General features: G+C 39.8%; 1 protein-coding gene across 5 annotated transcripts in view; it reads left to right on the top strand.

Annotated features, from left to right (window-relative positions):
• The window catches only part of KIAA1549 (KIAA1549 ortholog), a 153,023-nt gene that overhangs the window by 92,553 nt on the left and 37,839 nt on the right, over positions 1-22,631 (top strand). For all 5 annotated transcript variants that reach the window (XR_005104460.1, XR_005104461.1, XM_037389185.1 and 2 more), the window contains exons 7-10: positions 1,109-1,168; positions 3,742-3,887; positions 11,914-12,091; positions 14,206-14,390. Coding sequence is in view for 3 of the 5 variants with exons in the window: in XM_037389185.1 (XP_037245082.1) it covers positions 1,109-1,168; positions 3,742-3,887; positions 11,914-12,091; positions 14,206-14,390 (569 nt within the window). In the remaining 2 variants the exon portion in view is untranslated. The remainder of the gene's footprint in view (positions 1-1,108; positions 1,169-3,741; positions 3,888-11,913; positions 12,092-14,205; positions 14,391-22,631) is intronic.

Consider the following 22,631-nt stretch of genomic DNA (forward strand, 5'->3'; position numbering starts at 1 on the left):
GGTATGCTGGCAGAGGTCAGCTACTCTATAAATTATTATGTGATTAAATTAGAAAAAATTTAATTTTCTATTTCTCTGAAACATGCAATAGTGGCAAACTAGTCTACAACTGAAGACATGGAGAAAAGACATTGGCTTGGACCAGGTCATTTAATTGTTACGTGCTGCATTCTTTCTATCCATGAAATTGTTTAAAAATCAAGTTTTGTACAATGCTTAGCAAACTGCATCTGGATTAAATATTTTGAGAAAGTTAAGATCATTCCTTTTTCTTATTGCCATAGTGAAGCTTAAGACTTCCCTTAAGGAAACTGTTGGCCCAGCCCCCATCTTTGCTTGTTTCCCAACATGTCTTTACTGCTCTCCAGTGGAAACCTTAGGAAAAATCTTAGGCCTACTGAAGTCAGCAGAAATAGTTTTACATCACTGAGGCAAGGATTTCACTGTGGAGCAGAGCTTTTTTTGGAAAAAAAAAAAAATCAGAAATAAAGAAAGGTTGAAGCCACCAAGCCGAACACAGAAATCTGAGATTTTTCTACAGCTGTGTTTCTACATGCATTTATTTGTGATTTTTGTAAAAAAAAAAAAAAAAAAAAAATATCAAGGTGGTGTTTTTTAAATGCTTCCCCCTGCACAAGCCTGAAACGCAGATCAGATATATTTAGGTTTTTGCTTTACAGTTAGTGTTTCTGTGTAGTTTCTGCCTCAGAGAAGGTCTTACTTTCATTCTGAGACACTCTTGAGTTGCCTCATTGCCCTTTGAGCAAAAGCCTGATCCTGCAGCTAGCTCAGTAAGAGACACAATTCAGAATGAGCTTTTAAATATCTAGGAGCAATGACCTCAGTACAGCAGCTTGAAATCATTCAGGTAATAAATCTGACTGCTTCAGTTAGGCTCTTTTTGTTCAGAGACAAACCTGGGGGGGTGGAGTGTATGTTTGGAGCACTTTGCTGAATGCTGTGTCTGCATAGCCTCAGGAATAGTAATACATCTGTGTAAATAAGATGCTTACTGACAGTATAAATTATGAAGTGGCTTCTTGTTTGTGTATGTTGTTGAGAATACTGTTCTTATGGATGTTTTTCCTCCATTCTGTTTTTCCCTCAGCCTTTCATTATCCTAAGCTTAATGTGTCTCAGCTGATGAAATCTTCCTGGGTGAGAACAGGTATGTACAGTCTCTGCAAGTAAGTAAGAGTGCAATTATTTTTGTTAGCAGGATAACTAGGCTGCATAAATATCGATAGCTTAGGGGTGCTGCATTTTTATGAGGTAATAATGTGCCAGAGCTGCATAAATTCTAAAACCAAAGGCTTAGTGACCTGGAATATCCAGAAAATGTAATTCCCGGGTCTAGAATGAACTACTGCAGTTCCTTGATAATGCACACAAAGTAGTTTTTGTCTATAAAGCAGATCATTCTTAGAGACAACTTGTACTGTCAGGCATAAAGTGTGTACTCTGCATGCTGTCAATATACTACGTTGATTTTTGAGGGTTTGATTTTATTTTAAATAAAAATTGAAATTCTGTGTGGCACTTTTGTATCAAAGCATGCCAGAAATGAAACAGAATGAAAATAAATTCCAAAACATGAAAGTGTTTCATCACTTTTCATTGATCTCTTCTGATTCATTCACAGCAGATCCCTCCCACCAAGGTCTTCTGGATGTTTTTTTCTGTAATTTGCAGATAGGGTTGAGCTGTCGTGTTTAGATGCTCAAAGGCTGTTGAGGTGGCCTGCACACTGTAGGTCCTACCTGCTGCTTTTAAACAGAAGGCCTGAATGGTGATCTGGCTGTGCCTACCAAACTTGCTGTTAGGGTACTGATATGACCCACAGGATACACTTTTGTCTTCCCACAAGACTACCACCTGTAGTTCACCGTTTGTATAGACCTACTCTTTTTTCAGGTATCCATGTCTCCTCTCACCAGTGACCCCATTTACTTTTTAAGGAGGAAACCAAGTTGCAACTTAATTTCTGAAGCCCTTGCAGTTTGTTTTAGAGAAGAAAAATGAAGAATTTTAGATCATGTTCAGCAACATGTGTCTCTCCCACATCCGATGCCATCCTTCCTTAGAGATTTTTGTTAGCTCTTTCAGTCACCCCCCCACCCTCTTGCTCAGCCTTAAGTTTGCTTTGTCCGTTGTTGCTGGAAGTTCCCTTAGATCCTGCAGTAAGAAGAGGGTTCTTCCAGCTCAGAAATCATGTCCCTTTGGGTTTTTCTAAACTTCCTGACTATAAGATTTTGAAAACCAGTTACAGCACCTTTTTTGCTGTGGAGGAATTTTTTGTAATCCTGGTTCTTTCAGGCAGCCTGGGAAGAGCTATAGACTTTGGCTGGATCAGTCCTTTCAGTCTGTGTATTGTACTGTAAGGGTAATGAATCATGACATAAGAAATGAATAGAATGTATGCACGTAAAGGTTTTTAATACTGCATTACCCAGATATATGTGCATATATCACAATCGTCATAAAAAGTTGGGATATAAGTGTTCTCTGTTGCTGTCCCTCTCAGATTTAGAATATATTTTATGCTGTTAAGCATAATTCATCGATACTGAAATGCAATATACAGGCAAGAATGGTTTTCAACTTGCCGTATGTAATAGTCTTAGGCCACTGTCTGTTTTTTCCTATTTAATGCTGAGATACTTAGTCTATGATTGAATTTAGAAGACAGATGCTGTTGATCTCTGTTGAGAAATCCTGAAAATGTTTCTTTCTTCTGACATCTACAGTGACATTTTTTAAGTGAGAAAAGTATTTCAATATTTTTGGTTTTATTTTTCTTAAAAAATTATATTTGTTTGATTTTATCTAATGGGATGGCTTTTTTTAAAGCATGAGACTTAAAAAATTGAACATGAAAACACTGAAAAAAGGACTTTAAACAAAAGAAACCATTTTAGTGGAGAGGCACAGGAATGAAAACAGAATTATTTTACTGCAGTCAGCATTGAGTTCTTTAACTGTCCTTTAGGGTGGTTTAAGTCATTTGAATCACTGTTGCTCCATTCACTCTTCTTTTACTGGATGCCATCTTGTTAGTAAAGGTCCACACTTTTTTCATACTTCCTATGTGTTGTTCCTCAGGATTTCCTCTAGGCATTAGCTGCTTCAGTGTCTTGGAGCGCCTGGGGTTGGGAAGTGAAGTGGGCAGGGCTGTTAACCAGTTTTTTTGTGCCGTTTGGCATACTTGTTAATCTTTACCTTATCTAGGGAAGGTGCACTTGGAATATACAGCTAAATTCATGTGCTGCTGTTCTACTTTTCCCTCCTTGATACTGAACCCTTGCCTGGCCCATCTCCACCTCTGTATCACTTCTGGATGCAACATTTTAACTAGAAGTAGTTGCAGCAATTTAGACTGAATTCTCTTTCATTTATTTTTAAATAATTCACTGAATGCTCATAAGTTTATGGATTTTTAAAATTGAAACTGTTTCTTCAGTATCCTGGGCCTGTCTAGCCTGGTTGAGATTCCAAAAATGCCCTCTGTCCTATTTTTTTAATTTATTTCTTTTAAGCTTTTCCCACCCTATGTCTTCCTCTCAAAGATGTAATCTCCAGCTCAGCTGGACAGTATTCCCATATGAATACAGCTGCTCTTAAACTGTCTGTGAGCTGTCACAGGGTGATGCAAAGCTTGTAATTGAAGTTGCAGACAAGACACTGAAAAGTTTTACTAATTCATTTGTGTTCTTGGGTTACTTTCTCTGCAATTCTCTCTAGTTCTCTTGGGTGTCGTCGACCAGCGAATTCAGGAGGAAGTGTTTCAGGCTGAGATGGAACGGAAACTAGCTCACCTGTTAAACGAGGCTTTGGTCAGAGGGCGGATATGGAGACGAGCCAGTTTTGCAGGCAGCAACATTGTGCAGGTATTAAGAGCTAAAAGTTAGAGGAAAAAATAAAGGGTAATAAATTATTGACTTAAGTTTGTATTGCCTAGATTTGGAGTTGAGAAAGATGACTCAAAAGCGTGTATCATATTTATCTAGTTGGTGATGCTTGTGTTCTGCACCTAAAATGTGGTGGTTCTGGATACAGTCTTGTTTTTTAAACCAAACATAATAAATGGAAACAACTGAGTATTTTGAGTGGCTACTAAAAAACTCTGGTGACTTCTTAAAAACAATACTGAAAATTATTTTACCAACATCCTGTTTTAAAAACTTGCTATCTTGTCTGATTTACATGAGGTGCCTAGCAAAGGGAGACAGGATGGTTATCTGAGTCATAGGTAGCGCTCTGCTGGAACAGCTGCTTCACGGCTCTGTGGTGTTTTGGTAGTGGTGTAGAAATACCAAGACAAGTCATGTGCAGCTTGATGCAGTGGTATGGTATATTCTACCCCTTAACTGTTTGTCATGACACTCCTGGTCACAGTAATGGTTTTCAAGTAAGAATGATTAATCATGTCAGATTTTGCGCACATGGCAGCTTCTGCTGTCTAGATTCTAGTACTGCTTTATGGTTTTGTCACAGGTGCAATTATTCACATCATGTCCAGAAGGACTTGTGAGAATTCAGAACTTGAATATCCATGTGTTCTTTATAGTCAGGTCAACAAAATGAAAGCCAAAATACTTTTTAAAGGCTTATCTTATAAATTACGTTTTCCAGCTAATTCATTGGTAGTTGGTTTACCTCACAGATGCCCTTCTAGTAGTTCAGACCAATTCTCTTTATTTAATTTAATCCTACAGGTTTTGCTACCACTTAAATTTCCAAATGTTGGGATTTTCTTACTTTTGTTTTCTTGTCTCAGAAACATCTGTTTTGGTAATAGAGTTTTTATTTTATTTTTCTTTTGTGCAGCTTTGAATTGCTGTAGATAGATGTCTACTCCAGATCTTCTATTCCCAGCACCTCTTATTGCACTTTGTTCTTTATGCCTCAGTCCTCCCTTTGCATATAAATACAATACAACAAATATTCCGTATGTTGTTAGCAAAAATACCACAGCCTATAAAATGTGTGTGTAGATTATAGGTTTATGATTTTACATAATAAAGCTCACATAATTTATCTTTGCCTGCACAAAATTACAAGTAGGTCCTTTCTAGCTGAAGAATAGCGTTTCAGAAAATGAAAATACAGTTTCTCTCTTATGTCTTTGTTACTTACTGGGACAGAAGATGAGGTCTGTAGCTTGTGTTCCAAAAGCAGTGCTGCTTATTTATTTAACTTAATTAGTGCAAAGAGTCTGCAAACTGCTGTCTTTGGATGATGGATTCTCATAGTTATGGTCAACACATCATACCATCCCACATAACACAGGGCTTCTCCAGGTTCTCACAGCCCACACTGTTAGATAGGGTTAGCACTTTAATAAAAGAGATGTGGGAGAAGGAGGGCTGAAGGAGATGCTTTGCAGATAGGTGTCCTGCTTTCCTGCGCAAGAATAGTAGGTACCATCAGGTACTATAGCTTCTTGGTACCTTGGTTTGGCAGGATGTTGAGGTGTGTGGTAGGTGAGACAGCGTTGGAGACTATCCAGTGTGCAGCTGGAGTGATGCATCTGGTAGTGGTCTCCAGAGTCGAGGGCAATTTCTTTCAAGGATGCTCCCCTGGCAGCTAAGGATCTGGTCCATAGCCATTTGCAGTAAACCTTTTTGTTTTACTGCCGCTAATTCTGTTCCTCATAGCCAAGTCTATAAGATGTTTGACGTGTGTTGTATCTGTGCATCTGTTTGTGTCTTCAGGGAGAGCTATTAATGTTCTTTGTGTTTTATATTTAGATTTTCCCATATATGATTTTTTTGCTCACAAACCAGTGACTGCTATGGTAGTAGGCCACAATGAATTGAAAATAAGAACAGTAGCTGCCAGCAACACCAAAAGTATGGGATGCTTTTATTAACAGGACGTGCATATATCCATGAAAAACTAGACACAAATTTCAGTTGTGTTGTGCCCCTGTAGGCTGGAGTTTTTCCTAAGGTGAGAGATATTTATAGTGCGTTGAAATGTGACATGTCTAAGCCCTGTGGAAAATCAGGACTGTGGGTCAGAAGGTGAAGCAATTATTTGTGAATGTTACTGCAGGCATATTAGTTTCCTTTCATATACTAAGAAAATAGAAGTGATACTTTGTGAGGTTTATATTTCATTACTAAAGGCATGTGTTAGGATCTAAGAATGTTAAAAATTACTCTTTAAATCTAGACACTTTGAATAAGAGCTTTAGACTACCTAGGGTGCCCAAATACCATGCTTTCCCCTCCCCTTTGCCTGTCTGTGCTGTTAGCAGGTGGCACTCCATGATAAAAAAAAAAAGAAAAAAGCCTATAACCATTATGTACAAAAACCCCTCTGAAGCCTCACACCTGACTGTTATACATCAGATGGTTCCATTGATTTTTGCATGATGCTCATATTAATGCCTCACAGAGCAAGTCATATATATTTTTAATATGTATCTGCTGATGCTGCAAATTCAAGGGCACATTTAATGTGGTTTGCATTACATATGTAGAGGCTAGGCCCTATGCTATATTTTGTCAATAGTTTACCACAACTCAATTCTTATTAATTTTTTTAGGAATTAAATAGCTTAATTGTAGTTCAAACGTACACCAGGATCTAATAGAAAAATAATTATTTTCCCTTATTTCAGCGTGCTTGGTCTTTTGAACCTAATAGAAAGCAAAAAGGTGATCCTACAAAGTGACAGAAAGGTGATGTTCTGATTTAAAGAGCACATCAGGTGACACTGGTGGTAACGTGTGTGAGGGTATAGTAGCTATGAGGGGATATAATGACTGAATTGAGCTTTTCATTAAGGCAGAGGTTCATTCTCTTGGTTTTTTACCAACACCTTACATGTCTCTCCCGAGCGTGTAATCTGAGTACAGACCCCAACTTGCTGGGAGTTTTTAGGTTTATAAATAGAGCCTTTGGGGAGTAGCCTTTGGGTGAAGCCTGTGGCTTCACCTTTCCTCAGAGGCATTTCACCCTTTTGAAGGCCACCCTGGGCAGAGACCAGTCCTTCCATCGAGCTGCCCACAGCCTGTTCCTACCTCTGTTTTGGCAAGCCAGTTAATTTCTTGGCTGGCCAAGCCTCTGCAAGCCAGCAGAGGACGTTTCCTTAGTGTTGCCTTCAGCGCCCTGGACCTTTCAGTTTACTTACCGGTCCCCCCCAGCTCAGCACGAGGAGGGTCCGCCACACGGTGTAAGTATTGCTATGACTGCAAGTGCTGCCCTGTCCAGCCCCAGCCAGAGCACTGCAGGAGTAAGCTGGCTGCCCGCCAGCGGCCCTGCCATTTCCAGTCCTGACAGGTTCCTGTGGGAGCTTTCTCAGACCCAGGACAGGTTACGTGCAATGCCTGTTTCACATATGCTTTATGTTGCATTGCCTACTTAACCATTCAGACCACAATAAGCTTGATTTAATTGCCCGGACACTCAAATCCTAGTTTTAATAAGGCAAAAGCAGAATCTTTTTTGATTCCCCCCCCACCCCAGGGGATGAATGTAGTGAAAAAAGGAAAACAACCCTCATACATGTAATTTGGAGATTGTGTGTGTTTGCTTGTTTCTAAGTAATGCTTATGCCTTCAAAACCCTGAACCAGTTCACCCAGGGATTTCTTAGTCCTGATGGGGGTGCTGACTGGGACATCCCACTGGCTGACACTCCACAATCGCCTTGCAAGCTTGCCCACTACCTGGATTTCCCTCCTTTAAATTGTAAACTAGATTTGGTTACCAAGGCAACTCTGTGCACTGACCTGTGATATTTTCTTGAAAACACTTTTTAAATTAAATTTACTGGCACCTGAACACAGTTAACCCTTTACTCTGTGAAGGTTAAATGTGCGTCTATTATCAACAAAGATAGCATCATTGGTGTACACAGAAGTTTAATTACTCTTTTCTTTTTCCATTTTCTGCCTCCCATGTATTGAAATGCTTGTATGTTCTCCCTCCCTGTGTCATCCCTTGCTGCCAAAGTATGAATGTGAAATACTTAAATGCTTTCTTACATATGGGCTGCTTTGTTGGATGCTTGGAAAATGCCATTTCTGCCTCTGCTTGCATTCTTAGCACTCTCAAGGATAGACACACCTCTAAAATAGGAGACAAAATCAGTTGAAGCTGCACAGGGAATATAATTTGGAGAAAAATGGCACAATACTTAGTGTACAGAAACTGTCTAAAAAATGGGTGCAGCGGCTGTGTACCTCAATTTTATAAACAGACTTAAAACAGTTCGGCTCCAGTGTGCCATTTTCTGTGTTGCAGCAAACTCAAGAGGTTAGTTTAAAAAAAACAAGAAGCGAATCAGTGTGACAGAGATGAAAACTAAGTCTTGATATTGTCACAGTTCCTGTGTTTATGTACAAATCTAATTGACTCATATTCACCTCAAGAATACCCTGCTCAGCCACCAGTTTCCCCAGAACAGAAATCCATAGCTATCTCCCCTTGAATTTGAAATTCTGTCTGCAACTTCCCTCAGTATGGTGTGAGCAGTCGTAAAATACTGTGTATTCAGAAGGAATTACTTCAGATAAAACTTACCTTAAAATAGTGAGCTTAGCTCATCAACACCAGCCTGCATCTCCACCCTCCACTGAATTTCTTCATGCTCATTCCCATGTTCTGTATACTGAACAGCTACTTCTTCCTATCGCCACCCTTGACAGTTTTCAGCTATTCCTGTTCCTCAGCCTAGGGAGCTGTACACTGCTGGGTTTAATTCTGTGTTTAAAATTGTATTGTTACAGTTGTGACAACTTGCACTGGAACCTGTTTTCATTCCCCTCTGCCCTTTCTGAAGGCAACAGGTTCCTTTTTTAACCCGTTCAGCCAGCTTCTGACTGTTACCCTGTGTGTATAACACGTAGAATTACAGTACTTCTTGGATACGCTACAATGCCATAAAATGTATAACAATTCAGTTTAAGAATCTTCTAAATTTCTCTTGATTCTGTAACTTTACTATACATGGAGAGGTTTCATAAAATCAAACAAAGAACCCATTGACTTTCAGTCCCACGTGGCCTTTCAGCTCCGTTGCTCTCCATGTGAGTTAAGTGCTACTTGGGAAGGGTTCATCTGTGCTGAAAGCAGGTACCAGTCCATACACCTTGCTGCTCTGTGCACTGAGGCCGTACTGTGGTGAGGGAAGCCCAGCAGAAGCAGAAACACTAAGCTGTGAGCATCTGTTAACTAGTGATGTATCTGGGTTCTGTGAAACCAGATTCAGCCTTACAGCTGCTGTGTATGTGCATCGAAACCTTATTTATTGATACTCTTTTGTTAACCTTCAGTAGGGATTAGGTGCCCCTTAGCTGGCAGAAGAGTGAAGAGCATTCAGGATGAGAAGCAGCATTGGTTAATGAGTCTTATTAGCAGCTCTTGCAGTGTTTCAGAAATTTGCATGTTTTTCTCCTCTGTTTTTAGGTGTTGTTTCTTACCTCAAATGTGACTGACGCTGAACATTGTTCTTTGCTTTCAGTTGATTTGTCTCATGGCAATTGTACTTTCTCTTCCCCTCCCCCTCCCCGGCACCTTTTTTTTTTAATTATATACCTTCTGTTACCACTCCTGGGAAATGCTTTTTTAGAACATTGAGCTGATGTCTCCTGAAGACCACAACATCCTCCCTATTGAGCTAGAACATTGCACCGCTTTCCTTCAATATAGTTGTTTTTTTGGAAACTAGGAAAGAAAACAATATGAAATTTCACTTTTGGAACACAGACATCAGTGTGTTTGCTTTACTTTAAGCCTATGGGCAGTGTTTGAGATTCTAATTTATTAACTATGTACTTCATAGTAAAGGATAATTCTGAAGGAAGTGAAATATATTCCTTCCAGAGCTCTTCAAACTCTGTTTTGCATGACAGAATACCTCCTACTATTTGTTTGGCCTAATTCTAGTTTGAGCTCACCATTACATGTAAATGGTTATACAGAGAAGAGTTATTATATATAAGATTTAATTTTACAGGAATTCAGAATTGTTATGTGATTCTTGCATGCAATTTAGATGTCTGGTGGTTAGAGAGTATCTACAGGGCTTCCTCATAGCATGCATTCTTTTGATTATTAACGTCTTTAGAAGTAGGTAGGAAGAATTGTTTCCCACAGCATCAAATGCATTCCTTCCTGAAGAAAGGTGGATGCCGGGGGAGCTGTTTGGAGGATGAAGGTGATGTGCAGGTGCTTTCATTGAGAAAGCGCAAACAGTTCTATTTGAAGCTAACAGAATATTTGCCTGTGTAGCGGCTTAACATTTGGAAAAACTGGAACAAAGAGGTGTGTGTTATGAATAAAAAAGGAAAATCAAAGTAGGTATTTAGAGAAGGGAAGAGTGCAATCACACCAATCTCTTCAGTACCTCCTACTGTGTGACGAATGCTGGAGGCAATAGAGGCTTCCAGGAGGGTGGCATGGTGTTGGTACCTTCAGAGTGAAGGCAGTTCTTTTACTTCAATACTGAATCTGTGTGTTGTGAAACAAACAGAACAAAAAAAAAAGGGAACTTCAGGTTTACCATAAAAATGTATTATAGAAATGATTGCTTCCCTGGAAATTTTCTTTTCAGTTACGATAGAATCAGAATCATTTAGGTTGAAAAAGACCTTTAAGATTATCAAGTCCAACTGTTAAGTCAGGACTGCCAAGTCTATCACTGACCCATCTACATGGTTCACATAAGCATTACATCTATGTGTGTTGAACACCGCCAGGGATGGTGATTCCACCACCTCCATGGGCAGGCTGTTCCAATGCTTGTCCACCCTGTCAGTGAAGAAATTTTTCCTGATATCCAGTCTAGACCTCCCCTGGTGCAACTTGAGGCTGTTTCCTCTTGTCCTATCACTTGTTATCTGGAAGAAGAGACCTACCCCCACCTGCCTGAAACCTCTTTTCAGGTAGTTATAGAGAGCAGTAAGGTCCCCCCTCAGCCTCCTTTTCTTCAGACAAAACAACCCCAGTTCCCTCAGCTGCTCCTCAAAGCCTTGTGCTCCAGACCCTTCACCAGCTCTGTTGCCCGTCTCTGGACACGCTCCAGCACCTCAGTGTCTGTCTTGAAGTGAGGGGCCCAAAACTGGACACAGTATTTGAGGTGCAGCCTCACCAGTGCCAAGTACAGCAGGATGATCTGTTCCCTAGTCCTGCTGGCCACACTGTTTTGGATACCAGCCAGGATGCTGTTGACCTTTTCGGCCACCTGGGCACACTGCTGGCTCATGTTCAGCTGGCTGTCAACCAGCACCCCCAGGTTCTATTATATTTACAGATATTTCTGTAGATTTCCCAGGGTCCTGTAGCACATGAGTAATGCTTGTGTAATTAGACACTGATATATTATTCCAGCAATGTTGTTTTCCTGTTGAAGACTTCTCAGGATTTTTTGTATAAGTATTAGGTGAAAATATCCTGAATTTTAGTTTGGAAGTAAATTATTATTACCAAATATCTGTGCTTGCCCGATGTTGACTTAAGCACTTCTCAGATGAGAGAATTAGCCTCTGTGTATGTTGCCTTTGCTGCGTACAGTATTTTGGACCATTACACATGGCACATCTTCCCATTGGACTTCTCTGGATATTGACAGTTTCCAAACTGTACCAGTTCGCAGCAGTTACATGGTTAGTATGATAACATACTCTCTGGTGACACAGAGAGAGGGATGTTCTTTAACAGCAATTGTATTTCTGCATCATAATACAAAGTGGAATCTTTTTTATGCGCTAGGGGGTTGCACACAGTGACAAAGACGGATACTGATGCCATCTTGGCAAAGCTGCTCCAAATGTTTCTTTTTAGATGTGTACTTAAGGTCCAGGCCTTGTGAAGGGAAGGGGGAGAGTGGGTAAAGATCAGATGTATGGGAGCCCCAAATAAATACAACTTAAAATGTAAAAGCTTTTCGATTTCTTTTCAGATTGTGAATGTGTCACGGTTAGTTGGTGTTGATAACCCTGTGGAACTGATCTATTTTGTGGAGGACCAGGATGGAGAGAGACTCAGTGCTCTGAAATGCTCAGACCTGATGAACAGAGTTGATATCCAGCGGGCTGCAATCATCCTTGGATACCGCATTGAAGGGACTGTTGCACAGCGTAAGTCCTATCAGATCCACACTGATGCCAAGCAAAGAGGAACAGGAGGGGTGGTGTTAGCTTTGGAGGTTACGGCACTACCCACTGTTGCACTGTTTGGTTCTTGGGATGCTGCAATTTTGACGCTCCAGAGGAAATAAATTTTAGCAGCCTTGCAGTGAGCTATGTGGTGTTGCTTTGCTTCTTGAAGACTGCTGAGCTTGGAATTCCGACAGGGTCTTCAAGTGCAAGCCTCACTGCATTCAGTTCAGTGCTTCTGCTAGAAAAATACTGTGCTAAGTTCTTGCCATTTTCATCTCTTTCTGCTAGTTCAATATTTCTTTACAGCTTATCTTGCCCAGGAGCTTGCACAAAACCCACAATGGTGAGATGCAAAGGCATCAGTGTGAAATGAGCATTTCCTTTAGCTAAGCAATGGCAGCAAAGTTCAACAAGTCACTATTTTTTTGTCTGAATTATTGTTTCTGTGAGTGAAAGATGTAGGCTAATACCAGTTGGGGCATTTTGAAGGGTATAAGTGAAAAGGAACAGGTTATTTCTTCCATTGATTATGATTGACCTGATTTTTATTTGTTCGTCCATCAGTAATATGTAAGTAATGCAATCTTTCATAAAGATAATGTAAAAGTCGTGTGATCTTTTACTAGATACGCATCTGAATAAATATGACAGGTCATATAAAGTCATATAATGATGATATTCATGAACCTTGGTATATAAATAATTTGGTGCAAGGAGCGAGACAGAAGCCCTACTCAAAATTCCCCGTTATGATTAGGAAAGAAACTTGGAAGTATTTTAAAACCGTAGCAGGCAGGTATCTGCAAAATGCCTCATTGATATGAATGCTTAATTACATTTTCATGTTCTTTGTGCAATATGGAAGCATGAGTTGCATTGTACCATGAGGTATTTTACCAATAGAACAAGCATGTTTCTAATTTTTAAAATTCTCTGCAGAAAGAAAAGAAAGAAAATAGTAATAATTGCACCATCTGGATGTGTTTCTAAGTTTTGTCCCTCATTAAAACAGTGGTTCAAGGATAGGTCAGTAGCTCATGTACATCTGTTTAGTATGTGTTAATGGACTGTAGTATTAGTTAGAAATCCAGAAAGCTGCAAGAATAAATTCCCTTTACAAAAACGGTAAGTGTTGAAAAAACTTCGTGAAGTGTTTACAGCTTATCCTGCATGTTGGAACTTGTTTGACACATCACTAAGAAGTTCATTTAAGAGGCATAGAATTACAGAGATTTTTAAAGTGTTTCTTATTGAAGAAACTACAAAAAAAGGTTATTTTTATAACAGAAAATATAATGTCGTAAATGAGCTGTCAGATGAATAAAGTATAAGAATTATTTTATGTTCTCTTAAACTCTTAAGTTCATTGTTAGAATGGCTATTAATAAAATTATACATACAAATAAGGTTTTATGGAAATACTCTCTTTAACTTGAAAACATAATTTTAGGACAGTGCATCAGTTTGACCAGAAGTGTATTACTGCTGTGGTATTTAGTCTCGCGTAGAACCACTGAGCAAAATAGAGCAAATGGAAGTTTTGTCGATAATTCCAGCTGACTTTTTACAAGTGTGGTTTGATTACGCTTTCTGGTAGTTTTGTCTTCTGTTTGGGACTTAAAGGATCTCACACTGACAATGAAACATAAAAGGAAAAAAATAATAAGAAATGCAGAATTGTACATCTTGAGGAGAAGGGTCTTACTGAATTCAAATGGACTGTGATTATTGATGAGGAAGGTAACAAAATATCAAATGTTCTTCTTGCCATTTGTCATCTTGTCTTCTGGACCCATTACACTGTCAGCTCAGTTTTGGGTTACTGAATGATGTGGCAGAAGTGTATTTTCATTAGTATTTTAAGCACAGGTCTTCAGAAGGTAGGCCAGGACAATCAATCACCTGCCCCAGGCTTCCTGAGCATGATGTACCTTAACTTCTAAGTGGCATGACATTTCCTGTGATGTGCAGCTGGTTTCTGATAAATTCCTTAACTAGCATTTGCAAGACCATAAAAATATGTAACCTTGAAGTGTTCTCAGTTTAAAATATATAACCGCATAATATTGCTGTCTTCCTTTTTAACTTCACAGCTGTGGAGAAGCTGAAGGAGTCCACCTCAGAGTCACAGAATAGCAACCTATGGATTATTGTTGGTGTGGCAGTCCCAGTTGCTGTGGTGCTTCTGATCGTTATTATTTTATACTGGAAACTTTGTCGAACAGACAAACTGGAGTTTCAGCCAGACACGATAAGCAACATTCAGCAACGACAGAAGGTAAAAGGGGAAGCTGTGCTGATAGGAGCTTAAGTATTCTGAGCATAAATGAATGTGAGAGTCTAGGGAACACCTAGCATCCTTAAATGGCATGTGGAAACACAGTTTTGGAGCCTTCTAGTTTAAAAGGAAAAAAAAGAAGGAAAAAAAAAAAAAAAGAAAAAGGGAAAAAGTAAAATGATAGTTGACATCAAGATTCCAGTAGTGTTTTATTTGTTCTCCTAGGTATAGGATACTGTGTTAGATGGATACATCTTTCTGAAACGTGGGCACTGAGGCTGAAAGGAACTTTTCTTTATTACTTCACTTCAAGGTTTTGGCTAGGACTGAATAAGAGGAAATGTATTGAGTGTTGAATCACTGACCTTGTTTTCCGCAGAAGGCAGAATTTTTCTTTAGAAAGCTTTCTAAATTAATTTGACAGCTAAACCACACCATCCGTTATACCTCATGCTGGAACTAGAATTTGTCTAGCCTCTCCTTGCTGCTTTGTATTCTGCTGGGGCTCTTGCATTGCCGTTGTGGAAGTGTTGCTAGAACTTTAGATTAGTGGATCTGCGTGAGACTGCATGGGTGAATGTGTTGGCTGGAGTGCTGGAGAACTGGGTTAGGATGGTGAGAAATTCAGTATTCTGTCGTCTTCCTGCCCAAGACTGTAGATTAAAAAATATATGATCCAGGAATTTCACAAAGGATGTATTCAGTGAAAAGAATGGAAAAGTGACTAAAGGGTTATAAATCCTACTTTTCCTTCTTAAAAATGAAGAGAACCAATCTGGCTGTCAGAGATGCTTATTACTGACTCTACCTTCAGAGGCATTATTAAAGGCAAAATAATCTGCCTGTGTTAATCCTGTGGTACTGTAACCTCATGTTCAGTCATATAGTTTTTTCTGTAACACGTCTTGTCTGTACACCATGCTGCCTTTCAAGATAATTAATGACGTGAAAGATGAGAGAAGCAGAAAGCAGTTTCACTTCCAACGCAGTCAGAACAAATCGATAGTAACTTGCACTTGTATTGCCACTGCAGATTGAGTGTCAGAATTGAGGTCAGCAACAAGTGGTACCCTTTGATGAACTTCACCCCCTGGTACCTTGTTTCACCTGTGCTGTGGTAATATGTAATGCAGATTTTATTGAAGAAGTTCCCTGCAGTAGTTTCAGCTAATTTGAGAAGGGTCGTACAAAAAAGGTAGGAGAGGGTCATTACCCCTGGTATATGATTCCATCACATATATTTTCGGTACCTCTCTGCTGTCACAAGTTTTTTGTAAGAAAGCAGTTGGGTTGGGTTGGCTGTAAGGCCAGAAACATCTTTCATAGTTGTACTTTCTTTTAGGAAAATGGCTTGGTGGTTTTTCTCCACTGCTTCCACAGTGTTCTTCAACTTAATCATTCATGAGTCAGAAGCCTTGAACTTGTTTGTATGCAAGTCTCATTTCAGTTCACCTAGGGAGCCTGTCACTCTGCCTTCTTTAGGGAAGTCACTGTAAGCAAACTAGAAAGAACCAGTAAGGACATCTAGTCCAATCCTTTTGCCATGGATGGTTCATACTTTAATACTAAATGAGGTACAGCAATAAAAGGTGTCTTAGATTTTTATTGCTTAGCACATCAGACAACTGGCAGAGTCTACGTTGAAAACAGTTTTCCTCTTTTGCCCAAGATCCAGAACAAAAATAGTACTCTGGCTTCCTTAGTGCAGGCTGTCTTCGGGATTTCTTCTTGTGTTCAAACGGTGGGTTGGAATTCCAGGTCACAATAGGGTTTAAGAAGCTCTGAAGACCCCCAGAGAGTCACAACGCAGAAATGATGAGGAACATTTGGTTTGGTCCTGCCCTTCAAAATTATTTGTGGGTTTTTGTACTTTTTATTACAGTAAATGCAAATAAATGATCAAAGGAGTGAAATCATGTGGTCGAGGATTTAGGTCTGTAAATAAATTCAGTTTAAAGATGGACTCGGACTCCCTCTTCCTCACCCCACCCACGGTTATTTCTGTTCCTTCTTTACTGAGCTTGACTTTAGTACCAAAGGAAAGTGAAGGCCTGCACTGCATCTGTAAATGGAAGGATATTTAGTTAAAGATCTGGGTTTTTCTCTTGGAATCAATATTTCATTGGTAAAACCCATAAAGATATATTTATAGTGCTAGCTCTTTTCACTTCCATTAATCTTTTAAACAATTTTCTTTTAATGTTAATGTAGAAATGGAATGTGTAAATATCAAAGTATTTTATTAACATATGCATGGCATATCCATACTGGAAATAGAAGACAATTCTTTTCAACCATGTAATAAGTCTACAATGTGTTTTGCATTTGAAAATGTGTGTTAGTTGGAAGATAAGAAACTGAGACACCCTTTTCTTGTTCAGATGAAATAGGATATCATACTGTACTGGTGCATCTCCAGAGGTATCACCAGTCTATTTTTCAGTATTTTTAGTTAGCTATTTTAACATAGCAGATCAGTGGGCAGCTTAATAATCCATTAGAACTCACAGTAGCAGCTCATAGCAAATTACGTTGCCTGTGACTTAAAAAGCCTGGAACAAGATTGGGAGTGGGGTGAGGGGAAAACCTGTTTGCTTCGTGCTGCTAAGAAAACACTTTGCCACTGAAAGGCTGGTTCCTTGGAAAGTCAAGAGAAAGAACTTCAGTAAATGTACAGTAACACAGATTACATAAGAAAGACTTTTGCTGAAGCTTTTTATTCTCAGATTAGAGTCGCTCTTCAAAATTTGCGTTCTTCTTTTCAAAGAGATGCTTTAAAGATACTACAAATTTTCATGGATTTTGTAGCCCTATGTGTTATTCTAGTACCATTTTCCTTCCTTCCTTTCACTTAATCACTTAATTCTGGTTTTAAACTCTGCTTTTTCCCGAAATATTTTTGGTATGCACTCAGGCAATATAATTATTCAAGTTTTAATTTTAGTTTTCCATACGTAAAGACTTACTTTTACAGAGTAGGTATAACTTCTGTGTCCCTGTGGCCACCATTAAAAGTCATAAGCTGCATTACCCTCACAGTCTATCTTCTGGTAAAGCAAACCAGTAATGTTTTCTGTTGGTAGTAAGACCCTATGTGCCTTTCGGGGGTGTCCTGAGGGTATGGCTGCCTGGGTACACCTCAACGAGGTAGAGATCAGCAGGTAGTTGTTACGTGCAACAGTTTATCATACTGGCCAGTGTATCGTGCCAGCACAGCTAACCTGCTTTGCTCCCTTCTCTGCTCTGTGGACACCCTTTTAGAATATTTGGGTCACAGTTTCTCACTTGTGATGGTCAATAATAGCATGTTTCTCACTTCAGCAGGCATAGCTGCATTGAAAAATACTCAGATCCTGCAGTGACAAACCCACAGAAGTACCCAAGGTTGCACCTGTATTTGGGTGCCATAGCAGTCCTGAAGCTGGGCTTGAGTCCAGATTTACTGCTTGTCCCCACCCTCAAGGCCAGGTCACTCTCAAAGATAATATAGATAACAGCAAAGGTTGTGTTTCTTCTAAGGTGATGGTATGGGCAGGGTAGACTGTATTCAGTGAAGGCCTGCTGTGCAGAGTGGATGTACCATGCCACTTTACCAGTTTCTGTTCTAGCTGGCTGCCTAGTTTCATCACAGGATCAGTGTCTTGCAGACAGGATGGCATAAGGGTCCTTCTTAAAAAGGCTAATAATGTTATCTTCTGCAAAGAATAGGTATGAGAGCTTGAACTCAAACACTAAGGGATGTTTTACTTTTTGGATAGTCTCAGAAGTCTGCTGCTTCAGTGAATATAAGCATGAATACATAGGAGAGAAAACTTTTGTGGGAACTGATGCTAGCAAAACCAGATTTGAAGATTGAGTAATAAAAAATTAATAGATCTTGAAGAGACTCTGATTAGCTAATCTATCCCTCTAACTCAAAGCAGGATTAACAGTACCTGGAAAATATTAGGTTACTGTTTTTGTTCTGGAGATTAGATGGGAAAACATGTTTAGATCAAAGTTACTTGGACCCTTTTTAAACTGGGAGTTAAGGAAGCAGGTCAGAGCAATGAATTTCTAGACGAGATTCATTGGTCTGTGCAAGGGTAATTCCTTTCAAGAGATGGAACTAAGATATTCAAAGGGCACATAAAGTATTCATGGCTTGTTCTGTAAGCTGTACCATCCTACTGGAAATTCACCTTGATTTGATCTAGGTTGTCATGCTGGATAAAGATGGCTTTGCCTTTGGAATTAAAAAGATGCGTAAGTGGCATTTTTAAATTACAGAATTTCCTCTCTTGCCATTGCCTGTATCTACCACAACATTGTCCCAACCTCAGCTTTTTTTCTTGTGAAGAAGCTGTGCTTTTTGTAGGGAATTGAATTCTTGCCATGGGTTGTTTTTTTTTGGTTTTTTTTTTTTTTTCATGAAAAAACAGACAAATGTCTTTAATGCCCAAACGATAGTTTTGCTCTGTACTGGACTACTGATGATTTTGTGTGAAAACACTGTCAACCCCTTTCCTCTTCCCCAGAGAGCAAAAAAACATTCTACATACTATCTGTAATAGAAAAAGAGGTAGCAATATTATTTCTTTCTCTGTGGACATACAAAAATTGAAGTGGAACCTGGTTCAGTAGGGATTTCATTTTCCCTGCTGTGTACAAGCATTTGGAGAGAAAAAAAGTCAAATCCCTTGCTAGGACTTTTCAGAGGTAGTGTCAGCTCTAGATTCAGGGAATTCCCTTATAAAGGGCAAGGCTCCCTGCCCTAATGACAAGAATCTGACACTTGTCCACAAGCTCATGGATGGTTTATTCAGGTCAGGGGTCCTCAAACTTTTTAACCAGGGGGCTGGTGCGTGGATGCAGTGGCAGGCAGTCATCTGCGGCTGCTTGGTTTCCCCCCCAACCCCCGGGGGGGTGTGTGTGTCTGTAAATACTGGGGGGCCAGACTGAGGACCCCTGATTTAGGTGGTCTTGGATATTTTCCTGTAAATACTGGGCATAATGAAGCCATTGCCTTTGCAGTGGTAACTTCGAGTAGCTTGCTCAGTTCTTAGTTTTTCAAAGGGCACATCCTGAAAGCCTAGGTGGGAAAAGCCTACCTCACCAGTCAGAAGCGGCTCTTCTCTGGAGCCCCCTGCGTGCCGCTATGATTCTTGAAGGCTGAACATGTCTCTCTGGCTCAGTGTCCCTCCTTTGTGTTTACATGTGGGAAAGGTGGGATAGGTTAGTCCCCACAAAGCCTTGGACAAAGCATACAGTACTGCACCTTCTCCTTGAGCAGTAGCACAGGTAGTGGCAGAGCTGGAGGGCTGCCAATTTGCATCATGTGCCGGCAAACCTCAGCTAATGTGTAATCACCTGGGTACCGTTACCAGCCCTTGCGTGTCTGCTCTAATCTGCGCTGCTTCTGACAGCCAGCCAGACCTTTGTGTGTCACTCACGGTTACAGGTAATGACTCATGCATTCTGCAAGATGTCTGAGAGAAGCTTGTGTGGATTTTTATTTTTCCCCCCAAGCAGGGATATCTGATACCTGAATCTCGTGTGTCAGGTGTAACTTTACACCTCTGAATTGAGAGTTTTGCTTATTATTGTGTATTCAGTAGACTACTGCTTGGATGTTCCCAGGATCAAAGAGGCCAGCCCTGCTGGAGGCTAAATACTAGGCTTCTGTTCCTGATACAAAGAATTTCTGTGATACTTTGTCATCCTGTAATGATGCTACTGTTCATCTGTATAATGTCAAGGCAACAGCTCTGCATTGCAGAATAATTCTAGTCAAAAGAGACTCATGTTAAGAAAGGCAGCTGACACCAATCCTATAAAAACTACTTGAAAACTGACAAGAGTTTCTGCAAGAGGTTCATGTCTGTGTCTACTGTTTGCATAACAAATATCATTCATTTCTAATATCAACCTTGACTAACTATCCAAAATGGTGTCATTTTGGAACTGGTGTACAGGTTCTGCTTCAGAGTCAATAGCTGGATTCTGACAAGGAACACAGTATTCAACATATTAATTACTTCTCAACAATACATTTCTCTGATGGCAGTTCCTCTGCAAGAGCTCTTTTGTAGGAACTCTTCTGTTTTAATGAGGATTAACTATTCACAAATTAGAGAAATAAAATACCACACTTAGCTATATACTGCTTATACCAGTAGATCTAAAAAGTAAAATGTCTCCATCTGCTTTTTTACGAACATTTGAGTAGCTGTCATGAGATCAGACGAAAAGGCCCGTTAGCCCAGGTGCCAAAAGCAAAACCCTACAGAAGGGAGAAAAATATGCCAAGTACCTGTGATGCTTTGTCTTAACTCTTCAGTCTCTAGTTACTTGTGTCTCAGGAACTTTCTCTAGAAGCAATGATATTTAGCAGCCCTCAATGGATTTCTGTTCCGTGAACTTATCCTGTCCTTCTAAACCCATCTGAGCTGCTGACAGGGATTTCCCCAGCATGTTACATGAAGAACCACATCATCTTGTTTCATCTTGCTTTTATCCTGCCACCTTTGTTTTCTGTGATGCCCCCTAGCCCTTCTATTGGAGGGGGACAGTGAACAGCTGATTCCTAGGCACTTGCTTTTTGCCAATCCTGAGTTTACAGATCTCTCTCGTATTCCCATCTTCACCATCTCTTTTTCCAGAGTCCCTGTTTTGTTATCCATGAAAATTGCTGACCTATGCTCTGTCTTAAGTCTTTTAACACTTTTCTCGTTATTTGCAGAGAGGAAGTGTTGCTGTACTGTGGTGTATATGTGCTCTGTCCAGATGGTGAGAGCCATGTTATGAATGTATCCTTTTGCCTCACAAGTAGAGAAAAAAGCTTCCATAATTTGTAATTTTTTTTGATGTGTTGTGCTGCCTCCCTTAGAGGTCATGGTTAATGTTGGAGTTGTGTATGTGGCCTTGGAGGAGTTACTGTTTGACATTGACTTACGGAAAAAAGACTAGTGGAACTGAAACACAGCAGTGACCTGTCCATCCTATAAAGTTAGTGATCTTTTTCTAACTTAATTCTGACACTTCCATCCAACTAGTGTGCAAAGGAACCTCACCAAACTTTGATTAAGATGGTATCCACCCTGCGGCATTTCTGTCTGAGAAGGAAGGCTAAACCTGTGTGTGATTCAGACACAAAATTATGCCTGTTACAGCAGTTGTTTCAGCAGCCTGTGGGCATGTATGTACTTAGAGTTATGGGTTTTCAACAATATACCTCTTGTATTTTGTGAAATTTACTGAGCTGTCACAGTAATATTAGTGTGGCAGGAAGAAGTGCACAAAGGAGAAGAGGAGGGATGATGAAAATCTGAGAAAAACTTGTCTTAAGGAAATATTTCAGAACAGGTGTCTTGAGAATTTCAAGCTTTATAGTTTCGTGAGTTTGCGGTGTTCTTCATTTGTTTTTAATTCTACTGCAGTGAAATTTCTGAGGTGGTAGTTTTTTGTGATATTCCTGCTTTACCTCTTTTTTCTATGGTGGTGAGCCATAAACCACAGTTTTGATTTCAGAGGAGGGAAGGAGAACCAGAGGCTGTACACTAGCTTGGTCAGATTTTCCATGCCCAGCACTAGCTGCACTGTGCACTGTTTTTTCCCAACTTGATGGTAGAAGCCCATGCAACTACGAGCACGTTCCTTCTATGCAAGGACATGTTTGCTCGACTGCTTTACCTATTCCCAGTAATGGTAATAGTTGACAAAAGTGCTGTTGTGATGACAAATTTGAGACATAATTTGTATAAAGAGGCACTTGGGCAGCATTTTGTACATACAACCCCTGTTTTGGCCCTCAGATCTCAAAACCCTGCTTCTTTTTGAGATGGTGCTTGCCATAGAGGGTACAGGCTGTAACACTGCTGTAATGGGACCGTGTTGGCATCCCACCTAAGAGGCAATATGGTGAACTGCCATTGCATACAATTTTTGCATACATACAGTTACCAAGTGAAGGTATTTAAATTGAATTAGAAACCTTTTTCTATTTTGGTGCTTAAAAACATATCCTAAACCAATAGCAGTAAAGCCTCCCTCTGCACACTTCAGTGATGCTTTGTGGTTTTTTTAAAGTACACCTGGAAAGAGTTTATGTTTATGACGTAGGTTGGTTGCATCGTATCCTATTTCGTAGGCAAAATTGTGTCAATGGCACAATTAAGAAATGTCTTTCTTTCTTTTTTCTTATTTTTTCTTTTTCTTTTTTATTTTTTTTATTTCTTATTTTTTCTTCTTTCTTTAGCCTTT

The sequence above is a fragment of the Falco rusticolus genome, chromosome 5 (assembly GCF_015220075.1).
Source record: "Falco rusticolus isolate bFalRus1 chromosome 5, bFalRus1.pri, whole genome shotgun sequence".
Classification (NCBI taxonomy): Eukaryota; Metazoa; Chordata; class Aves; order Falconiformes; family Falconidae; genus Falco; species Falco rusticolus.